Source organism: Macaca nemestrina, chromosome 13, assembly GCF_043159975.1.
Source record: "Macaca nemestrina isolate mMacNem1 chromosome 13, mMacNem.hap1, whole genome shotgun sequence".
Lineage (NCBI taxonomy): Eukaryota > Metazoa > Chordata > Mammalia > Primates > Cercopithecidae > Macaca > Macaca nemestrina.
The window spans coordinates 36,755,597-36,775,948 of record NC_092137.1 but is presented as its reverse complement, the minus strand read 5'-3'; the positions used below and the strand labels follow the sequence as shown (position 1 = coordinate 36,775,948).

The 20,352-nt window shown below is 41.3% G+C and overlaps 1 protein-coding gene across 10 annotated transcripts in view; it reads right to left on the bottom strand.

Annotated features, from left to right (window-relative positions):
- The window catches only part of LOC105464840 (vitrin), a 126,676-nt gene that overhangs the window by 70,797 nt on the left and 35,527 nt on the right, over positions 1 to 20,352 (bottom strand). For all 10 annotated transcript variants that reach the window (XM_011712927.2, XM_011712928.2, XM_011712929.2 and 7 more), the window contains exon 4: positions 7,839 to 7,995. In XM_011712927.2, the coding sequence (XP_011711229.2) occupies positions 7,839 to 7,995 (157 nt within the window). The remainder of the gene's footprint in view (positions 1 to 7,838; positions 7,996 to 20,352) is intronic.

Below are 20,352 nucleotides of genomic sequence, written 5' to 3'. Positions count from 1 at the left end.
GTCTCATTGATCTGTCTAATGTTGACAGTGGGGTGTTAACATCTCCCATTATTATTGTGTGGGAGTCTAAGTCTCTTTGTAGGTCTCTAAGGACTTGCTTTATGAATCTGGGTGCTCCTGTATTAGGTGCATATATATTTAGGATCGTTAGCTCTTCTTGTTTAATTGATCCCTTTACCATTATGTAATGGCCTTCTTTGTCTCTTTTGATCTTTGATGGTTTAAAGTCTGTTTTATCAGAAACTAGGATTGCAACTCCTGCTTTTTTTTGGTGTCCACTTGCTTGGTAGATCTTCCTCCATCCCTTTATTTTGAGCCTATGTGTGTCTCTGCACGTGAGATGGGTCTCCTGAATACAGCACACTGATGGGTCTTGACTCTTTATCCAATTTGCCAGCCTGTGTCTCTTAATTGGAGCATTTAGCCCATTTACATTTAAGGTTAATATTGTTATGTGTGAATTTGATCCTGATATTATGATGTTAGCTGGTTAGTTTGCTCATTAGTTGACGCAGTTTCTTCCTAGCATTGATGATCTTTACAATTTGGCATGTTTTTGCAATGGCTGGTACCCGTTGTTCCTTTCCACATTCAGTGCTTCCTTCAGGAGCTCTTGTATGGCAGGCCTGGTGGTGACAAAATCTCTCAGCATTTGCTTGTCTATAAAGGATTTTATTTCTCCTTCACTTATGATGCTTAGTTTGGCAGGATATGAAATTCTGGGTTGAAAATTCTTTTCTTTAAGAATGTTGAATATTGGCCCCCATTCTCTTCTGGCTTGTAGAGTTTCTATCAAGAGATCCATTGTTAGTCTGATGGGCTTCCCTTATGGGTAATCCGACCTTTCTCTCTGGCTGCCCTTAACATTTTTTCCTTCATTTCAACTTTGGTGAATCTGACAATTATGTGTCTTGGAGTTGTTCTTCTCGAGGAGTATCTTTGTGGAGTTCTCTGTATTTCATGAATTTGAATGTGGCCTGCCTTGCTAGGTTGGGGAAGTTCTCCTGGATAATATCCTGCAGAGTGTTTTCCAACTTGTTTCCATTCTCCCCGTCACTTTCAGGTACACCAATCAGACATAGATTTGGTCTTTTCACATAGTCCCATATTTCTTGGAGGCTTTGTTCATTTCTTTTTACTCTTTTTTCTCTAAACTTCTCTTCTCGCTTCATTTCATTCGTTTGATCTTCAATCACTGATAACCTTTCTTCCAGTTGATCGAATCAGCTACTGAAGTTTGTGCTTTTGTCACATAGTTCTCGTGCCATGGTTTTCAGCTCCATCAGGTCATTTAAGGACTTCTCTACACTGTTTATTCTAGTTAGCCATTCGTCTAATCTTTTTTCAAAGTGTTTAGCTTCTTTGTGACGGGTTTGAACTTCCTCCTTTAGCTCGGAGAAGTTTGATCATCTGAAGCCTTCTTCTTTCAATTCATCAAAGTTATTCTCCATCCAGCTTTGTTCCGTTGCTGGTGGGGAGCTGCATTCCTTTGGAGAGGGAGAGGCGCTCTGACTTTTAGAATTTTCAGCTTTTCTGCTCTGTTTTTTCTCCATCTTTGTGGTTTTATCTACCTTTGGTCTTTGATGATGGTGATGTACAGATGGGGTTTTGGTGTGGATGTCCTTTCTGTTTGTTAGTTTTCCTCCTAACAGTCAGGACCTCTCAGCTGCAGGTCTGTTGGAGTTTGCTGGAGGTCCACTCCATACCCTGTTTGCCTGGGTATCAGCAGTGGAGGCTGCAGAACAGTGAATATTGCTAAATGGCAAATGTTGCTGCCTGATCGTTCCTCTGGAAGCTTCGTCTCAGAGGGGTACCTGGCCATGTGAGGTGTCAGTCTCCCCCTACTGGGGAGTGCCTCCCAGTTAGGCTACTTGGGGGTTAGGGACCCATTTGAGGAGGCAGTCTGTCTGTTCTCAGATCTAAAACTCTGTGCTGGGAGAACCACTACTCTCTTCAAAGCTGTCAGACAGGGACATTTAAGTCTGCAGAGGTTTCTGCTGCCTTTCATTAGGCTATCCCCTGCCCCCAGAGATGGAGTCTACAGAGTTAGGCAGGCCTCCTTGAGCTGCGTTGGGCTCCACCCAGTTCGAGCTTCCTGGCCGCTTTGTTTACCTACTCAAGCCTCAGCAATGGCGGGTGCCCCTCCCCCAGCCTCGCTGCCACCTTGAAGTTCGATCTCAGATTGTTGTGCTAGCAATGAGCAAGGCTCCGTGGGGATGGGACCCTCTGAGCCAGGCATGGGATATAATCTCCTGGTGTGCCATTTGCTAAGACCATTGGAAAAGTACAGTATTAGAGTGGGAGTGACCCCATTTTCCAGCTGCCCTCTGTCACAGTTTTTCTTGGCTAGGAAAGGGAATTCCCTGACCCTTATGCTTCCTGGGTGAGGCAATGCCTCACCCTGCTTTGGCTCACTCTTGGTGGGCTGCACTCACTGTCCACCCACTGTCCAACAAGCCCCAGTGAGATGAATCTTGTACCTCAGTTGGAAATGCAGAAATCACCCATCTTCTGCATTGCTCACGCTGGGAGCTGTAGACTGGAGCTGTTCCTATTTGGCCATCTTGGAACCAAAAAAAGTCTTAAAGGTAATCAAAGGGTCAGATCACCGACAAAGGGAGCCCCATCAGGCTAAGAGTGGACTTCTCAGCACAAGGTTTACAAGCCAGAAGAGATTGGGAGCCTATACTCAGCATCCTTAAAGAAAATAAATTCCAGTAAAAAATTTCATATTCTGCCAAACTAAGCTTCATAAGCAAAGGAGAAATAAAACACTTTTCAGATAAGCAAATGCTAAGGGAATTCATTGCCACTAGATGAGCCTTGCAAGAGGTCCTTAAGGGAGTTCTAAACGTGGAAATGAAAGAACAATACCTGCCACCACAAAAACACACATAAGTTCATAGCTCAGAGACCCTATAAAGCAACTACACAATCAAGTCTACAAAACAACCAGCTGACAACATTATGACCAGTCAAAACCTCATATATCAATATTAACCTTGAATGTAAATGGTCTAAATGCCCCACTTAAAAAGCACAGTGTGGCAAGTTGGATTAAGAAACAAGATCCCACCATCTGCTGTCTTCAAGAGACCATCTCACACATAATAACACCCAGAGGCTCAAAGTAAAAGGATGAAGAAAGATCTACAGAGGTCACTATTCTTATATCAAATGTTAAACCAACAACAGTAAACAGACAAAGAAGGGTATTACATAATGATAGAGAGTTCAATTCAACAAGAAAACTATCATAGGCCGGGCGCGGTGGCTCAAGCCTGTAATCCCAGCACTTTGGGAGGCCGAGACGGGCGGATCACGAGGTCAGGAGATCGAAACCATCCTGGCTAACACGGTGAAACCCTGTCTCTACTAAAAAATACAAAAAACTAGCCGGGCGAGGTGGCGGGCGCCTGTAGTCCCAGCTACTCGGGAGGCTGAGGCCGGAGAATGGCGTGAACCCGGGAGGCGGAGCTTGCAGTGAGCTGAGATCCGGCCACTGCACTCCAGCCTGGGCGACAGAGCGAGACTCCATCTCAAAAAAAAAAAAAAAAAAAAAAAAAAAAAAAAAGAAAACTATCATAAATATATACACACCCAACATTGGAGCACCCAGATTCATAAAACAAGTACTTCTAGACCCATGGAAAGACTTAGACAGCCACACAATAATAGTAGGGGACTTCAACACCCCACTGACAGAGTTAGATCATTGAGGCAGAAAACTGACAAAGAAATTCTGGACTTAAACTCAACACTTGATCAATTGGCTCTAATAGACATCTACAGAATACTCCACCCAACAACTACAGACATACATTCTTCTCATCTGCACGTGCGATATACTCTATGATTGACCACATGTTTAGCTATAAAGCAAGTCTCAATAAATTAAAAAAATTTGAAATTATACCAATCATACTCTTGGAACACAGTGCAATAAAAATAAAATCAATACCAAGAAGATCTCTCAAAGCCACACAATTACATGGAAATTAAACAACCTACTCCTGAATGACTTTTGGGCAAACAATAAAATTAAAGCAGAAATAAAAATATTACTGAAATTAATGAAAATATAGACATACATACCAAAACTTCTGGGATGCAGTGAAAACATTGTTGAGTGGAAAATTTATAGTACAAAAGGCCTACATAAAGAAGTTCTAAATACCTTATATTAACAATCTAATATTGGCCAGGCGAGGTGGCTCACACCTGTAATCCCAGCACTTTGGGAGGCTGAGGCGGGTGGATCATGAGGTCAGGAGATCGAGACCATCCTGGTGAACATGGTGAAACCCCGTCTCTACTAAAAATACAAAAAAAAATTAGCTGGGCGTGGTTGCGGGCGCCTGTAGTCCCAGCTACTCGGGAGGCTGAGGCCGGAGAATGGCGTGAACCCGGGAGGCGGAGCTTGCAGTGAGCCGAGATCGTGCCACTGCACTCCAGCCTGGGCGACAGAGCGAGACTCCGTCTCAAAAACAAAAAAACAAAGAAACAAACAAAAAAAAATCTAATATCACATCTTAGAGGAAATAGAAAAATCAGAACACACTAACCCAGGAGAAAAGAAATAACTAAAATTAGAGCAGAACTAGGAAGAAATTGAAACCCTGAACAGCCCACTAACAAGTTCTGAAATTGAATTAATAAAAAACCTAGTATCCAGAAAAAGCCCTGGACCAGATAGATTCACAGCCAAATGCTACCAGAAGTACAAAGAGCTGGTACCAATGCTACTGAAACTATTCCAAAATATCAAGGAGTAAGAAATCCTCCCTAACTCATTTTAAGAAGCCAACATCATCCTGATACCAAAACCCAGTTGAGACGTGTGAAAAAAGTAAAACTACAGACCAATATCTCTGAAGAACATAGATGCAAAAAATCCTCAACAGAATACTAGCAAACCAAATCTAGCAGCACATCAAAAAACTAATTCACTGCAACCAAGTAGGCTTTATTCCTGGGATGGAAGGTTGGTTCAACATATGCAAATCAATAAAAATGATTTACCATATAAACAGAGTTAAAAACAAAAACCATATGATCATCTCAATAGACACAGAAAAAGCTTTTGATAAGATCCAACATCCTTTCATGATAAAAACTCCCAACTGGCTGGGCATTATAGGAATGTAACCTCAAAATAATAAGAGCCATCTATGACAAATCCACATCCAACATCATATTGAATGGGCAAAAGCTGGAAGCACTCCCTTGGAAAACTGGAACAAGACAAGGATGCTCACCCTCACCACTCCTATTTCAGATAGTACTAGAAGTCCTAGCCAAAGCACCCAGGCAAGAGAAATAAATAAAAGGCATTTAAATAGGAAAACAAGAAGTCAAACTATCTCTCTTCACTGACGATATGACTCTATACCTAGAAAACCCTGAAGACTCCACCAAAAGGCTCCTTAAGCTGATAAATGATTTCAGTAAAGTTTCAGGATACAAAACCAATGTACAAAAATCAGTAGCATTTCTGTATACAATAATGTTCAAGCTGAGAGCCAAATCAGAACCCAGTCCCATTTACAGTAGCCACAAGAAGAAGAAAATGCTTAGGAATACATATAACTAAGGAAGGTGAACGATCTCTACAAGGAGAACTATGAAATGCTCCGGGAAGAAGTCAGAGATGACATGAACAAATGGAAAAATATCCCATGCTCATAGAGTGGAAGAATCAATATTGCTAAAATGACTATACTGCCCAAAGCAATGTACAGATTCAACACTACTTTTATCAAACTACCAATGTACTTTTTCACAGAATTAGAAAAAACTATTCTAAAATTCATATGGAACCCAAAAATAGCCTCAAGAGCCAAAACAATTCTAAGCAAAAAGAAAAAAGCTGGAGGTATCCCATTATCAGATTTAATACTACAAGGCTACAGCAACCAAAACAATGTGGTATTAGTACAAAAACCAGACACATAGACAACGGAAAAGAACAGACAACTCAGGAATAAAGCCATACACCTGCAACTATCTGATTGTCCTCAAAGTTGACACAAATAAGCAACAGGGAAAGGATTCCCTAGTCAATAAATGGTGTTGGGGATAACTGGCTGTCCATATGCAGAAGAATGAGACTGAACCCCTCCCTATCACCATATACAAAAATTAACTCAAGATGGATTAAAGACTTACATGTAATACTTCAAACTATAAAAATCCTGGAAGAAAACCTAGGAAATACCCTTCTCAACATTGGTCTTGGCAAAGAATTTGTGCCTAAGTCCTCAAAAGCAATTGCAACAAAAACAAAAATTGATGAGTGGGATCTAATTAAACTAAAGAGCTTTGCACAGCAAAAGAACTTATCAGTGGAGTAAACAGAAAACCTATAGAAAGAGAGAAAATATTTGCAAACTATGCATCCAACAAAGGTCTAATATCCAGAATATATAAGGGACTTAAGCAATCAAACAAGCTAAAAACAACCACATTAAAAAGTGGGCAAAGGACACGAACAGACACTTCTCAAAAGAAAACATACAAGCAGCCAACAAACATATTAAAAAATACTCATCATCACTAATCATCAGAGAAATGCAAATCAAAACTACAATGAGATACCATCTTACACCAGTCAGAATGGCTTTTGTTAAAAAGCCAAGAAATAATAGATATTGGTGGGCTGCAGAGAAAAGGGAATGCTTATACATTGTTGGTGGGAATGTAAATTAGTTCAGCCAATGTGGAGAGCAGTTTGGAGATTTCTTAAAGAACTAATGAACAACCATTTGACCCAGCAATCCCATTGCTGACTATATATACCCATTGCTAGGTATATACCAAAAGGAAAATAAATCCTTCTACCAAAAAGACACATGCACCAGTATGTTCATTGCAGCACTATTCACAATAGCAAAGACATGGAACGAACTGAGGTGCCTATCAGTGGTGGATTGGATAAAGAAAATGTGGTACATATACACCATGGAATACTATGCAGCCGTGAAAAAGAACAAAATTATGTCCTTTGCAGCAACATGAATGCAGCTGGAGGCCATTATCCTAAGTGAACTAATGCAGAGACAGAACACCAAATATTGCATGTTCTCACTTATAAGTGGGAACTAAGCATGGGGTACTCATGGATGAAAAGATGGAAACAACAGACACTGGGGAATACAAGAAGGGGGAGGGAGGGAGGCAAAGCCTGAAAAGCCACCTATTTGGTACTATGCTCACTTCCTGGGTGATGGGTTCAGTTGTACTCCGAATCCCATCATAATGTAATATGCCTTTGTAACAAACCTGCACATGTACACCTGGAATCTAAAATAAAAGTTTAAAAAAAGAGCAATGTCTCAGTGACCTGTGGGATAATTTGAAGTAGTGTGACATAAAGTTTCACAAGGAGAGGCTGGGGCAAGGGCAAACAAGAATATTTATTTAACAATTGCTTAAAATCCCCAAATTTGATGAAATATATAAGCTCTATGACTCTCAATCAGGATAACAAAGAAAACTCCACAAGAACACACTATAACCACATTTTCCAGAACAAATGATAAAGAGAAAATCTTAAAAGTAACCAAAGGAAAATGACACATTATGTATAGAGGAACAAAGATAAAAAAATGAATACAGACTTGTCATCTGAAACTATGCAAGGAGACAATGAAGCATAATACAGTACTAAATGAAAGAAGAAAAAATAACTGTTGGCTAGATTTCTATATCTATAAATGAAGATTTTGAGCTAAAACAATTTGTATATTTTTGCTTCCTAAATATGGCAACCTTGCATGAGGGCTCCCTCCCAACACCTTAATTCCTAGTTAGTTATTAAGTAGCTCAGAGCCACTCACCTGTGGACGGCAGCACCACACACACTGGAGTAGGATGCATACACGTCAGTGCCATAAACATGGAATTTGGGGTCTTGGCATCCTGCTGGACATTTCACAATGAACTCAGGATTGATGATCTTTCCGGCTTTGACATCGCAGTTGATCTGAGGCACAGCTGGGAATACAAAATGAGGTCAAAATTACACCTTGTGCTATTAGTTTATCTATGGGGTGACTCTGTTAGGTCTTAACTATTGACTTACTTAATCTCTAAAAGCCAGAGCCTGGGCTGACTCTACATCCCCTCCCTGTAGTGAAAGCAAAGATGTAATTAGGACATTTCCCAGACCAAAAGAACCACAATGACCATTCATTGCCTTTAACCTGCTGAGAACAAAAGCAAAAGGCTGATTCCTGTGCTTATTGAAATAATCAATTAACAAAGCAGAGATCTCTGAGAAAAGACTACCCACCTCCAGTGGCCAGAAATGTTATCTTGAGTCAAGGCAGGAGAGTACTGGTTTTTCAGATGCTCTGTAGCTAACCCAGAAAAAACTCTCATCCAACCTTACAGAAGGAAGGAAAAGTATTCCAGGAAGGGCATACAGCGGGAGCATCAGAGTTAGGAATGACCTGGACAAAGTTGGCTTTCTGGGTGGGAGCTCCATTATGGGGCCTGGTGGGTGGATGGTAGATTGGTAGGAATGACCCAAATTAAGAAGGCTTGCATGCTCGTGTTCTGTGTAGGATGTGGGAGGCAATGAAAGACTTTTGGACCGGAAAGATACGTCAAAAACATGATATTTTGTCTTGATCCTAGAGGTTCCTCTAGGCTTAGATCTGAAGTCATATGGGAGAGATCTTTTCTTATCTGCCTGGTGGAAAGCTGGGAACTCCCCAGCTGAGCATCCAGGGGAAGCTCATTCATTCTTTCCTCCCTCTGTTTTGGCTTTGCTATTGCTACTGCCAGCCTTGCGCTATCCAGTAGGCAAGTCTCCTGAAGCTGAAAGGTTTTCTGGGGATGAGGTGGAGTAGATGCTCTATTGACTGTATCCAAGAAGGGGTAGGACTGCATATTCCCTGCAAAGATTTTTCCTCAATAACTCCTGAAGGAAAAGGTCCCCTAGAGGACACTTTACTGGTGCCTTTTGATCTGGGAATGTATTCAGTTCTGGCCCCCATTCTTCAGAAGAGACTTTAAAACTTGAGCACAGTACAAAGAGGCAGCATGCTTGGGAATGGTCTGGAAACTACCAAATGAAAGGGATGGTTTGTAGAAATGGTCATTTGGACATGAGGAAGCAAGAATTGGAGGCAACTGATAGTTATCTTCACAAGTAGGATTGTTGTGTGCTGTGATGCCAGAGGGTGAGCTAGAACTTAAAGAACAGAGATTCTATAGTGGCAAATTTTGCCAAGAAGAACGTTCTAGGAACTGAAATTGTCCATGAAGGAATGAGCTGCCTCAGGAAGCAGTGAGTGGGGTGTTGGTAGAAGTATGCAAGTGGAGACTGAATAGTTATAGAGAGGATTTCTACATTGGGTGAGAAGTAGAATAAAACCCCTCCCAATCCTAAGAGTCTGTAATCCATAGACTCTTGGATCCAGGAGCTCTGCCAGGCCACCCACCCTCTAACTGGGTTCCTGAGATGGTCTCAGAGTTGCTAATTGCTTCCAGCTGTATCCAAAAAGCGTATTCTTTCTTAACCCTTGTGTACCTGAATGAGGAGAACTGTATTTCATCCAGGATGGAGAGAGAACTGAAGTTTTCTGCTCTTTTCTTAAATACCCATCCCAGACAATCTTTGCTACTCGGGGCTGGGCCAACAGGGAACTTCTCCTGGGAACCAAGGGGTTGAGTTTGATCACAGGCTTAAGCAATTTGTGGTTTACATTAAGAAGTAGAGCACTGTGCTTAAAACAGTTTTGTGGTTTCATTCTCCCCATCAAAGGTTGCCTCCTCACCGGCTATTTTCTTCTTACCTTTCATTCTTTTAAACTCTGATACTCAAGGCTGCATTTACTATTTTGAGTCTCAGAGTATTTTTTAAAGGCAAATTTTGGGATGAAGACGCCAGTGTGGTCTGTTTTCAAATTAGTGAATTGTTTGATTCCTGGATGTAACTGTGTGTTCAACTCTCCTCTTTTCCCCAGATCACTTCCTCACTCCCAAATGTATCTCCTCCCTTAGAGGTAAAGAAAATGAAAGATTTCTTCTTTGTTCTTAGTTCTTTGAAATAGGAGGTGACAAGCTGTGTGCGTTGAGGTTAAATTTTGATGTGACTCTGGCACTCTCAGAGTTTGAATCTCCTGTCAGACCAACTAAATATTTTGGGGTTGCGTAAACAAGTCTCTATCTGGAAGCTTATTTCATGAGTATTAGACAATGATCAAACCTGTTAAAAGACTTCAGGGTGCACATGTTACTTGCAGTAGGATTTTCCATGAAATAATTGATTTAAAAGACAAGGGAAAATGTCACATTTTACTTCCCGCTAATCGATTTTCCCTCCTTTCTTTAAGGGGGCATTTGTTTTTTGTTTGCTTGTTTAGTTTGTCTTTTTGTTTTCCCCTCTACAAAGCTCAGGGAAGTACCTTAAATAAGATGTGCTTTATCTGCACCTAACCAAATTAGCAAAACTGGTGAATTCACTCACTAATTTGTCCCACAGGGGGAAAAAATGAAATCAGGCACATGCGTTCGTGCACTTTGAAAAAACAAGGAGCAATGGCAAAGTGTGGCTAAAGGTAAAAAATTTGTTAAATTTGTACAGAAAATTAAGCTGGAGAGAGTGAACTAGTTAAATTTTGCAGAGTGATTGCCAAAATTATTAAAAAGTGTAATGTCTATGTTCAGCCAGGAAAAAGCAGGCATTTGCATCTTTCTGGCAGCTCTTCTTTAAGTATATGGAAACTATGGTTTGTTTCTTTACAATATTTTCCCAGTTATTTGTGAGGTAGTCTGTTTTCTTGTAACAGTCAAAGAATCTTCCACCTCTCCACTGAAGGCCTGAATGAAACGAATCTTGGCCTTTCCTCTGAACGTCTTTGAACTATTCAACGCTTGCCGCTTAGGTTTTCCTTTCTTCCTCTTTCTTTGGTTGTTAAGGTTTATTCATATCTCCCTTCCCCCTTCTCTGAGTTTGATCCTAGAAGTGCAGAAAATCAGATTTCCTTAAGAAGACACGTTTAAATTAAGGCAGCTCGGGAAGTATCATTCTTAGGTCTAAAGGGAGCAGGAAGACATTTGGCCAGAACAGTCAGAGGGGAATGCTGTGTCCCCACAGCTAACCTCAGGTGAAAAATTATTTGTAAATTCTAAAAAGAACTTATTCTAGAACACTTGAAGAAAGAAAGACAAAAGCCTCTTCTATTCCTTCCTGATTGGACAGTTGCTGGCGTTCATGAAGGAAAGTCTACACCAAAGTCACAGAGAGCTGTGGGGAGCCCAGACCTCTTCAGTGGAACCTTTGCACAGAAACCTGTTGCTTGGCCACCTGCTCTGCTTCTCCCTTTGTGCCCCCACCCACTGTCTCATATGATTACTTAAGATAATCTTGCCTTCTCATAGACACTCTCACTTTCTTATCAGAAATCACATTAGAGCATCTCAGTATCTGCCAAGGGTTCCTTCCCTAAGGCCCTTGGAACTAGGCACAGGGGAAAAAAGAGAACCACTTGCAAACCAGATCGAATTGTAGGATTACCTTTAGGTCACCAAGGTTTATGCGTCTGCTGTAGTGATCTCACAAGAGTTCCTGGGCAAAAGGTCTTATCTCAGAACAAAAACCTGGTACTACCTGAGTTAATTTTTAGTACAAAATTAGAATCTGAGAGGAATAACTGCAAATATTTCTGCTGTTGGTTGGGTCTCCTGCCTAAGCTAATAACAGTGATTATTAGATGATGTCACGTGCAATAAACCAACTATGTAGTAGGGCCAAATCAAACTGTAGATTCCTTATTTTGCCACTCATCTTTTCAGTGATCTCAGGCAAGCCACATTGCTTCTGGAAAACAAGTTTCCTTATCAACAAGCAATCATCGTAAGCTTGCCTCATGCCTGTTAATAAGGAAAAACTATTATTTTTATTTTTTTAATGAAGAAGAAGAATTATAACATAAAAAAGCACTTATGCATGAAAACTTTTAATATTAAACTTAATTTTATTGGACTGTGATATTCAACTGGAGTGAAATCCTGTTTTTAAGAGAATTATGCAAAAAGTCCTTAGGTTAATTAAATAAAAATATCATTAATCTGAAGATGAATGCACTGTTCTCCTTGATCCTGACATCTAGGTCATTTTAATTCTTCCTTTGTAGCACCTTCTTTCGCAAAGCATTCTTATCTATTTTTCTTAAACAGTCTTTGATCACATTGAATCTTTGCTCAAAAACCACACTAGGTTTTTGCTGCCATTAGGAAAAATTCCAAAATCCTTAAGGCCTTTCCACAGTTTCTTCCACGGAACATCTGGGCTTGCCAATACTTGCAATAAAGTCTCTACTTTCTGAATGCATATTGTCTTGTACACTTAGCTTGAATCATTTCTCACATCTGAAACCATTTTTCCTTTCATCTGTTTGAATGTTACTATCTTTTAGGTCCCGGTTCCAGTTAACATCTTCATTCATCTATTAGAATATAAAATTCATGAGGGCAGGGACTTTTGTCTGTTTTGTTCACTGCTGTTCAAGAGAATGTCTGCTGAATGAATAAATGGATGGATTGAGTGATTGGATGACAGAGGGTAACTGGCCTGTGGCAACACAGTTTTGGGGCAGCTGCAGAAGTTTGTGTCTTTAAAAATACATATTTTAGTTTATGAAGGACCCTAATGCAGGTTCCTTCACTTGGTCCTTACAAAACCCTAAAAGGCGTTAGTCCTCATTTTTCAGAGAGGCAAGTTAATTTGTTAAATTAACAATTGAACAGTTGTTCAGATATCAAGCGGCAGAACTAAGACCTGAACTCAGGCCTGTGAACCCAAAGCCTTGCCAGTTCCACCTGGTTGCCACTTGCATGACTGAAGGGAAGAAGTAAAACTGCAGCTTCTCTAGTCTAATCTTACAGGCTTTTCTGAACTTGAAGATTGCTGACAACCTCTAGTGGGTGAATGCAGTATATATCTGACAAATAGGTTTGTTTGTGTGCGTGTGTGTGTGTGTTTATGTGAATACATGCATGCATCTGTGCATTTACCCCAAATACCTGCAAAGTAATTCTTCTAGTGTCATTTTCCATTGTATTGTTTTCCCGTTATTTCTGAGAATTGCCAGGATAGAGTCTACTCAACTGAAAATTTGTAACACAGAGAGTCTCTGCCTTCTTTCTCATCCACATATCAGAAGAAGGGCTAGAAAGTTAATCTTCTTCCTTTTTCATGGTCTGAGAAAGGGCCCACATACCAATCTGTGTCTGAGAACCCACCAGTGTTAGCACCAGGTGTCTAAGAAGCAAGCAAACACTGGGGATTACTTACAAGTTGCTACACATAAAACTACCCAAGAAGCTGTGTGCATGCTATACCAAATCTTAAAACCATGGAGCTGTATTTCTCTTCATCAGTGTCCAATGCACTAAGTAACTAAGTCCCAGAACAATGACCTCTTCATGCCCTAGGCAGTAGGTTCAGGAATCATCTACTCTTTCAAGGTTGATTGCAAAAATCTTTCCATGCCTTACAAGGTATTAAGATTAATTCAGTGGAAAGAACTATGTGAATTACATGTTGTACATTTCACCCCAAATTAAGTCTATTTCAACAGACTCCAATGTAAATGGAAATATTTCAGAATGTAGCTCTACTGTCTGTGGAGAATATCTTGTTTATCTCACTGATTGTTGTCTTCATCATGTAAATTTCCTGCTTAGAAAACTCTCAGGAGTCCCCGCCCTCTAGTGAATGACAAAGAAAAAAAGCTTCTCAGATTGACATTTCCTGGTGGGTCCTGATCCACCTTCCAGATGCATTTCCATGACTCCCCAACACTTAAACCCACCATACCATTCACTGCCTCCTGACCTCATCCTCTACTTGCTTCCCATGGTATCTGGGCTTAGTCCACCTAGAAAGCCCTTTCCCAACCTCTGCCTGTAAAAATTCACTTATTTTTCAGGTCTTATCTTGAACATTCTTTCATAAGACCAGCAGGAGTCCTATTGTAGACTCCACGTTTGTTATTCTCCTATAGAATTTGCCACATTTTGCTTTATTTTATAGTGGCTTTTGTGGTTATTGTTCATTTCTCCATACATCCAACAATTACCTAATGAACACTGATTGGATCTTCATGGTACTTTTGGTCTTCCTGGGAAGACAGACTGTATAAAAAAAGCTCTTAAAGTAATATGTGGTAAATAGAGACAGTCCCTGATTTACAATGATTTAACTTAAGATTTTTCAACTTTATGAAAGGTTTTTCAGGGTATTACATGCATTTGTGACCTACTATGGGCTTATCAAAGCACAACCCCATTGTAAGTCAAGGAGCATCAGTACTTGATGGAGAAAGTGCAGTGCATACAGGAGGCATCTAACCTAGTTCTGAGTGTGTGTTGAGGATAGGGTTTGGGTCCAGCAGGGCTTTTCTTTGCATACTTTTGTTTTGCCTTATACAAGATTGATGCTTTCTGAGGTCACAGACTTTGCAGGATGGGCAGCCAGTAAACACATTGCATGGAATCATCAATGGCTCCCATCTGCATAATGTAATCTCATCTAACACCACTTTGGACTAAGGCCATTGCTTCCGGGGCTCTTCTGCAGCTCCATTATGTGTGAAAAGCCATTGATGAGATTTTACAACTTAAAAGCTTTTCTCCCTCTAGCACAGATTCTCTGCCAGGCAGGAATTGTTCTAGAGTCTGGTGGACATAATTTATGTGAAAATATATGATGTGTTTATTACAGTATGGACTGAAAGGCTCATAAGTTAAAGAGTAGGCCTTTTTTGAATGTGTAACCTACACATAAATGAAATTAATCCTTAAAATGTGTAAGGTATTATGACTGCCTTAGGAGAAGTGTGTTATGAACACACCTAAGCCCTTCAATCTTTATTTGTAGCCTTAAACAATCAAGAAAAATGCAGCCACATTTTGGTAATTTGTTAGAAAGTGCTTGAGTAGGTTTATGCTGACTAAACCTGCTACTGAGGTGCCTCTGGCTAAGGTTAGATCTATGACTCTAAGACTTATCGGGAAAATGAGAGCCTTGAAAATGTCACCTCTAAAAATAAAGTGATAAAACTCTCATTACTGCAGTAAGGTAAACTTTACCTTGGATTAAACAGCCCGTTAATTTATTAAGTCATTAACTTACGTTTCTTCCCATTGCATTTTTTCCATCTTACTATTCTAAGAAGGTAGACGGGCTCATGTTTTCCCACCTCTGGATCTCAAGATTGCAGGAGAGAGGGCAGTGGGTCGCAAAGGCAACACTCTCTCCGGGCTTTGAAAAGTAGACTTTCCAAATTCCCCTTGTTTCAGGGCACTGCGCTTGTTTAGCCCAAAGACTGATGGAGACACAATGATCTTCTACGACTGGGAAGGGGGGAGTGGCCAAATAGGTTCCAGTAAAGGAAACATCCCTTGCCCTAGCAGCTGCTTTGAGGAGCACCACCTCAGGGCAGCACCTGGTGTGATGCACCTTGGGGTGGACATTTAGGTACAGGGCTTCCCCACCTCTGCCAATATCCCATCATCCAGGAAGCAGTGGGGTTGCCCACCTTCCAAAGATAACATGGACTTGGACGCTGAGTAGCTGACCACCCCGAATCTTCTAGACTGCACAAGCCCTCTCTGCTGGAGCAGAAAGGGAGGAAGCCCTTGTAATTAAGGAATTTGAATTCCACCCCCAACCCCAGCAATTGGCAATTTGGAGTCAGACTTAATTTGATTTTGAAAATAATGTGATAAGCCAAATATGGTGGGATGAAGTTGTATCCAATACAACTGAGCACATAAAAGCAAAATATTAGCTTAGAATGAATGGGCCTATGGGTTTGTGGAGTAGAGCTGTGAGAATCCATCCAATTGCTTTTTATATCTTTGTTTTTCTTCTTCGTAAGACCCCCATGCCAGATTATTTTCTTTTTTCTTTCTTTTCTTTTCTTTTCTTTTTTTTTTGAGACAGAGTCTTGCTCTGTCACCCAGGCTGGAGAGCAGTGGTGTGGTCTTGGCTCACCGCAACCTCTGCCTCCTGGATTCAAGCAATCTGCCTCAGCCTCCCAAATAGCTGGGATTACAGGTGCCTGCCACCACATCCGGCTAATTTTTGTATTTTCAGTAGAGATGGGGTTTCACCATATTGGCCAGGATGGTCTGGAACTCACGAGCTCAGGCAATCCTCCCGCCTTCGCCTCCCAAAGTGCTAGGATTACAGGTGTGAGCCACTGCACCTGACCTGCCAGATTATTTTCAACACGCTCTTAAATATTACCTTCTTGGTCCAAAGGGTCCCCCACCAGTGGTGCTAAGTAACATCCATGAGGGGCACTGGAGGCCATGGACAGATGAAAGAAATGCAAAGAAGGAAAAAGGGGCGAGAAGACAAAGAAGTGAAAAAGAAGGGAATGTAGAGAGGAGAGAAAGAGATAACTACCAAAATCAGTGGGAACCCTATAAGTAGGCAGAATAAATGTACTGGAATGGCAGGCGTTTTCAAGCCAAGCCCAAGGAAGACAGTTATGCTCTTCTCCTTCTCCCCTTTTCCCCATACGTTTTCTACTTTACTTTCTACTTAGTCAGCCTTTGATTATGCAACACCCTCATCCATTCCCAGGCAACAGACACCTCATTCTTTAGTCCCACCCAGCTCAAGAGGAGGCCACTGGGGAAACATAAGGGTTTGAACCTCACCCAGACCTGGGTTTCAGATGCGGCTCTGCCAACTAGTGTCACTCAGGTACTAGATCCTCAAGAGTCTAGGAGAGTGCCCCCTGTCTAGGAGGGGTCAGGAAATTAATCACTGACCAACACTACCAAATTACCTTCTCCTTGTTATTTGACTTAAGACTTCTGGGTCGTGAAGACTGTGAGTCTTGAAAAAACACTGATGAAAATTGAGGGCTTCTAAAAGAGAGGTTAGAGGGCACTAAAGGGAACCTACCTAAATGATTTCTCATTCATATCTGCAAGAAGCCCTTCTCTCTCTAGTCCACTGGTTATCACATTTTACAAGGCCTCAGAATCACCTGGAGAGGTGGTTAAAGCACAAATTGCTGGGCCCACCCTTGTAGTTTTTGACTCAGGATGTCTGGGCCGGGTGAGACAAAAGGTCCCGGATGATGCTGATGCTGCTGGTCCAGGAGTCACACATTGAGAACCACTGACCTAGTCTTATCTCACATTAAAGCTAAAGTGGTTTTTTTAAAGCCCTGCTTTTATCATTTCACTTTCTGTTTAAAACTCTTCAATAGCATCCTGTAAGATACATTTTGAGGTATCGACGCTAACGGTTAGATGATCAAGCTTTTTTTGTTTAGTGAAGAGGAGAGAAGCCATTGCATCTCGACCAACCTGTCCTCTTAGGATGTTTTCTTAAAGACATAAGACATAAGAAGCTAGCCTTTTGATTTTACAATGCGACGACTCTGGCCTTCTGTAAGGATCTGTAAGCCCTTACCTCCAGAACGGCAAGAGAAATTGTAATTGTCATCTTCCAACTTACTATATAAAGTTGTGTGAAATTCTGTCCAGACTTTGTACACACTTTCATACTATCTGCATATGCATGTAAATCTGTAATGCTTACTCACAAGTTGTGTTCTCTCTCTTCTCTCTTCATATCTTCAAACAGTGCTACAAAGGAGTTGTTGTTAATGTTGGCAGGGTTGTTTCATTTCCCTAACACAACCTTCCTTAACACTTTACTATTCTCTGAGGACCATGCTCCTTTTATAGGGGTGGACCCCTGCCAACCTTGCCTGATGCAATTAGATTCTCTCTCCCAGGAATTTGGGATCAGGACTGAGAGACATGATCTGGAGAGAGAGAGAGAGAGCGAGAGAGAGAAAGAGAGAGATGCACAGAGAGAAGAGGCAGGGGTGCCGGTTCCTGAGGCCTTTCCATCTGCAGTCCAACCCGAAGGAGTTACAGCTGCATTTCCTGCCTTGGGTTCTGTGAGCTACCCCATGTCCTGCCCAAATCCCCCTTTTTGCTTAAGCAGATTGGCCTTGGAGTTCTGCTAATTGCAACCAAAATAACCCACATGAAGATACTTCCCACTGCCCTCTCGATGAAGTCCAGATCCCCTGAACATGGCAGCAAAGCTCTTCACCATCTGGTGTCTGTTTGCTTTCCATCTTTTTCCTCAACACATACACCTTCTACTCTCTATTTCTGCATGTTGAACTACTTTTTAGCTTTTTCTACTCTTCAGGACTTGGGCACGACGTGTTCTTTCTGCTTATTGCACTCTTTTCTCCTCGTCTTTGCCTGGCCAATCCCCATTTGGCCTTTAGAATCAGTGTGTGTCATTTTCTCCAGGAAGCCCTCCCAGATACACAAATTCTTTTCCTAACTCTCTGAGTACCTTTAGCTTCTCTTGTCCTAGCACGTATATGGACAGTATCATTGCCTGTTGACTTGTCTTTCTTCCACCTTAGATTGTGAGCTCTGTGAGGGCATAGGTGGATTCTGGATTGCTTTTGTTTCTGGGTATCTAACACAGTGCCTGGTACTTGGCCAGCACCCAATAAATACTTATCAAATGAATGAATAATGTGCCTTCCTTGCTGTCAGTCACCTCCCCCAGCAGCAGACTGACAATGTTGAATAGAAAAAAGAGAGAAAGAAAGAAAAAGACTTTGGCCTCAAGCTATAGACTATGATTTGGAAATACTCTGGAGATCAAGAATCAGATATCTCCGTGGTTTGGGAATATCCAATTACCTTCATTGTATCTTTTTTTCCCTATTTAATAATTGTGCCAGAGTTTCTAATTAGAGAAAAGACCTCATGCATTTATTGATTCCAATGTGCTGCATCACTAGGGAGATTTTGAGAATAAGGCTGGAATTTAGCATATCAGAAATTCAATCCATTTGAGATCTCTCAAAGAGGTTTGCCCTTGGGTCATTTAGCACAGACTTTCATAGTCACTGCAAACTGTTGTCATGGTAATCATGGAACCTTTCATGATTTTTGTATATGAGTTAATGAAGACACTGGAAACAGCCCAAAGGACTTCATATTTGGGCGTGCATTTGTCTCCATATTAACCTAATCATTGTTTTGAACACACATCTGCCCCAGGGCCGGTCCTCTTGGCTCTTGGTCCTGACAGAAATAAACAAACAACTGATTCCTTTTTAGTATTTCAGACTAGGAGGCTGTGGATGGTTGCCCTTTTGGTCTCATTTCAACAGGAAATCTCACATGGAAGGTTTAAAAGAGCAGAAGAAAAAAGAGGCTGTGTGAAGCAAATCTTTCTTTTATTTGAAATGATTAATGTGGCTGATTTCAAGGTACCTAAATTTAATGCCTATAAAGAAGGTTTCAGTTGTGGAGAGCACAGAACATTGACTGTATATAAAGCCTTTTATAATGGTTCTTTATAAACACACTTTAACTTAAGCTTCCATCAGGCCTACAAATTTGGATACAGATATCCCAGTGTGCTTACAATATTTGAGTGTGAGTTTTCCATCTGTGTCTTCTGTGAGTTATTTCCCAATATCCATTCTTCTCTTTTTTCTTAGTAATAATACCCCTTATTACTTTTAGCAAGGGACATGGATGTTTAAAATAAAGACATGGCTGGGCGCGGTGGCTCACACCTGTAATCCCAGCACTTTGGGAGGCCAAGGAAGGTGGATCACGAGGTCAAGAGATTGAGACCATCCTGGCCAACACGGTGAAACCCCGTCTCTACTAAAAATACAAAAAATTAGCCGGGTGTGGCGGCAGATGCCTATAGTCCCAGCTACTCGGGAGGCTGAGGCAGGAGAATGGCATGAACCCAGGAGGTGGAGGTTGCAGTGAGCCAAGATCGCACCACTGCACTCCAGCCTGGTGACAGAGTGAGACTCCATCTCAAAAAAAAAAAAAAAAAAAAAATCAAGACATTTCCTACTCTCCCTTACTGCTGGCCAATAGTACTTAAAGAGAGGGGTTATATTGAACTTTCTGGATGTAGCTTTAAAGGGAGCTGTTGAGAGTGGTAGGAGGCAGCCAAACGCCTAGGTAGATAGGGGTGGGTCCCTGGTGAAACCCCACCTCCAAGCCAAAGACAGTTCAAAGCCTGAAAGCCAAGCTACAAATTAAATCCTCAGACTGGATTGAGAACCCGTCTTCCTGTTTGGTGTGCTTTCCTCTAATGGATCCCCACCCTTCACGTGTTTTACATATACCTACCCTTTTCCTAATTGGTTTTCTACACTGTCATGCCCACCTTTGAGTGGTGTCTTTGCTGTAACCTTTTGTGCATATTCACAAACCAATCAGCACATACTCCCCATTCTGAGTCCGTAAAAGTCCCCAGACGCAGCCACATTAGGGACTTTCACGCCTTTGGGTAGGAGA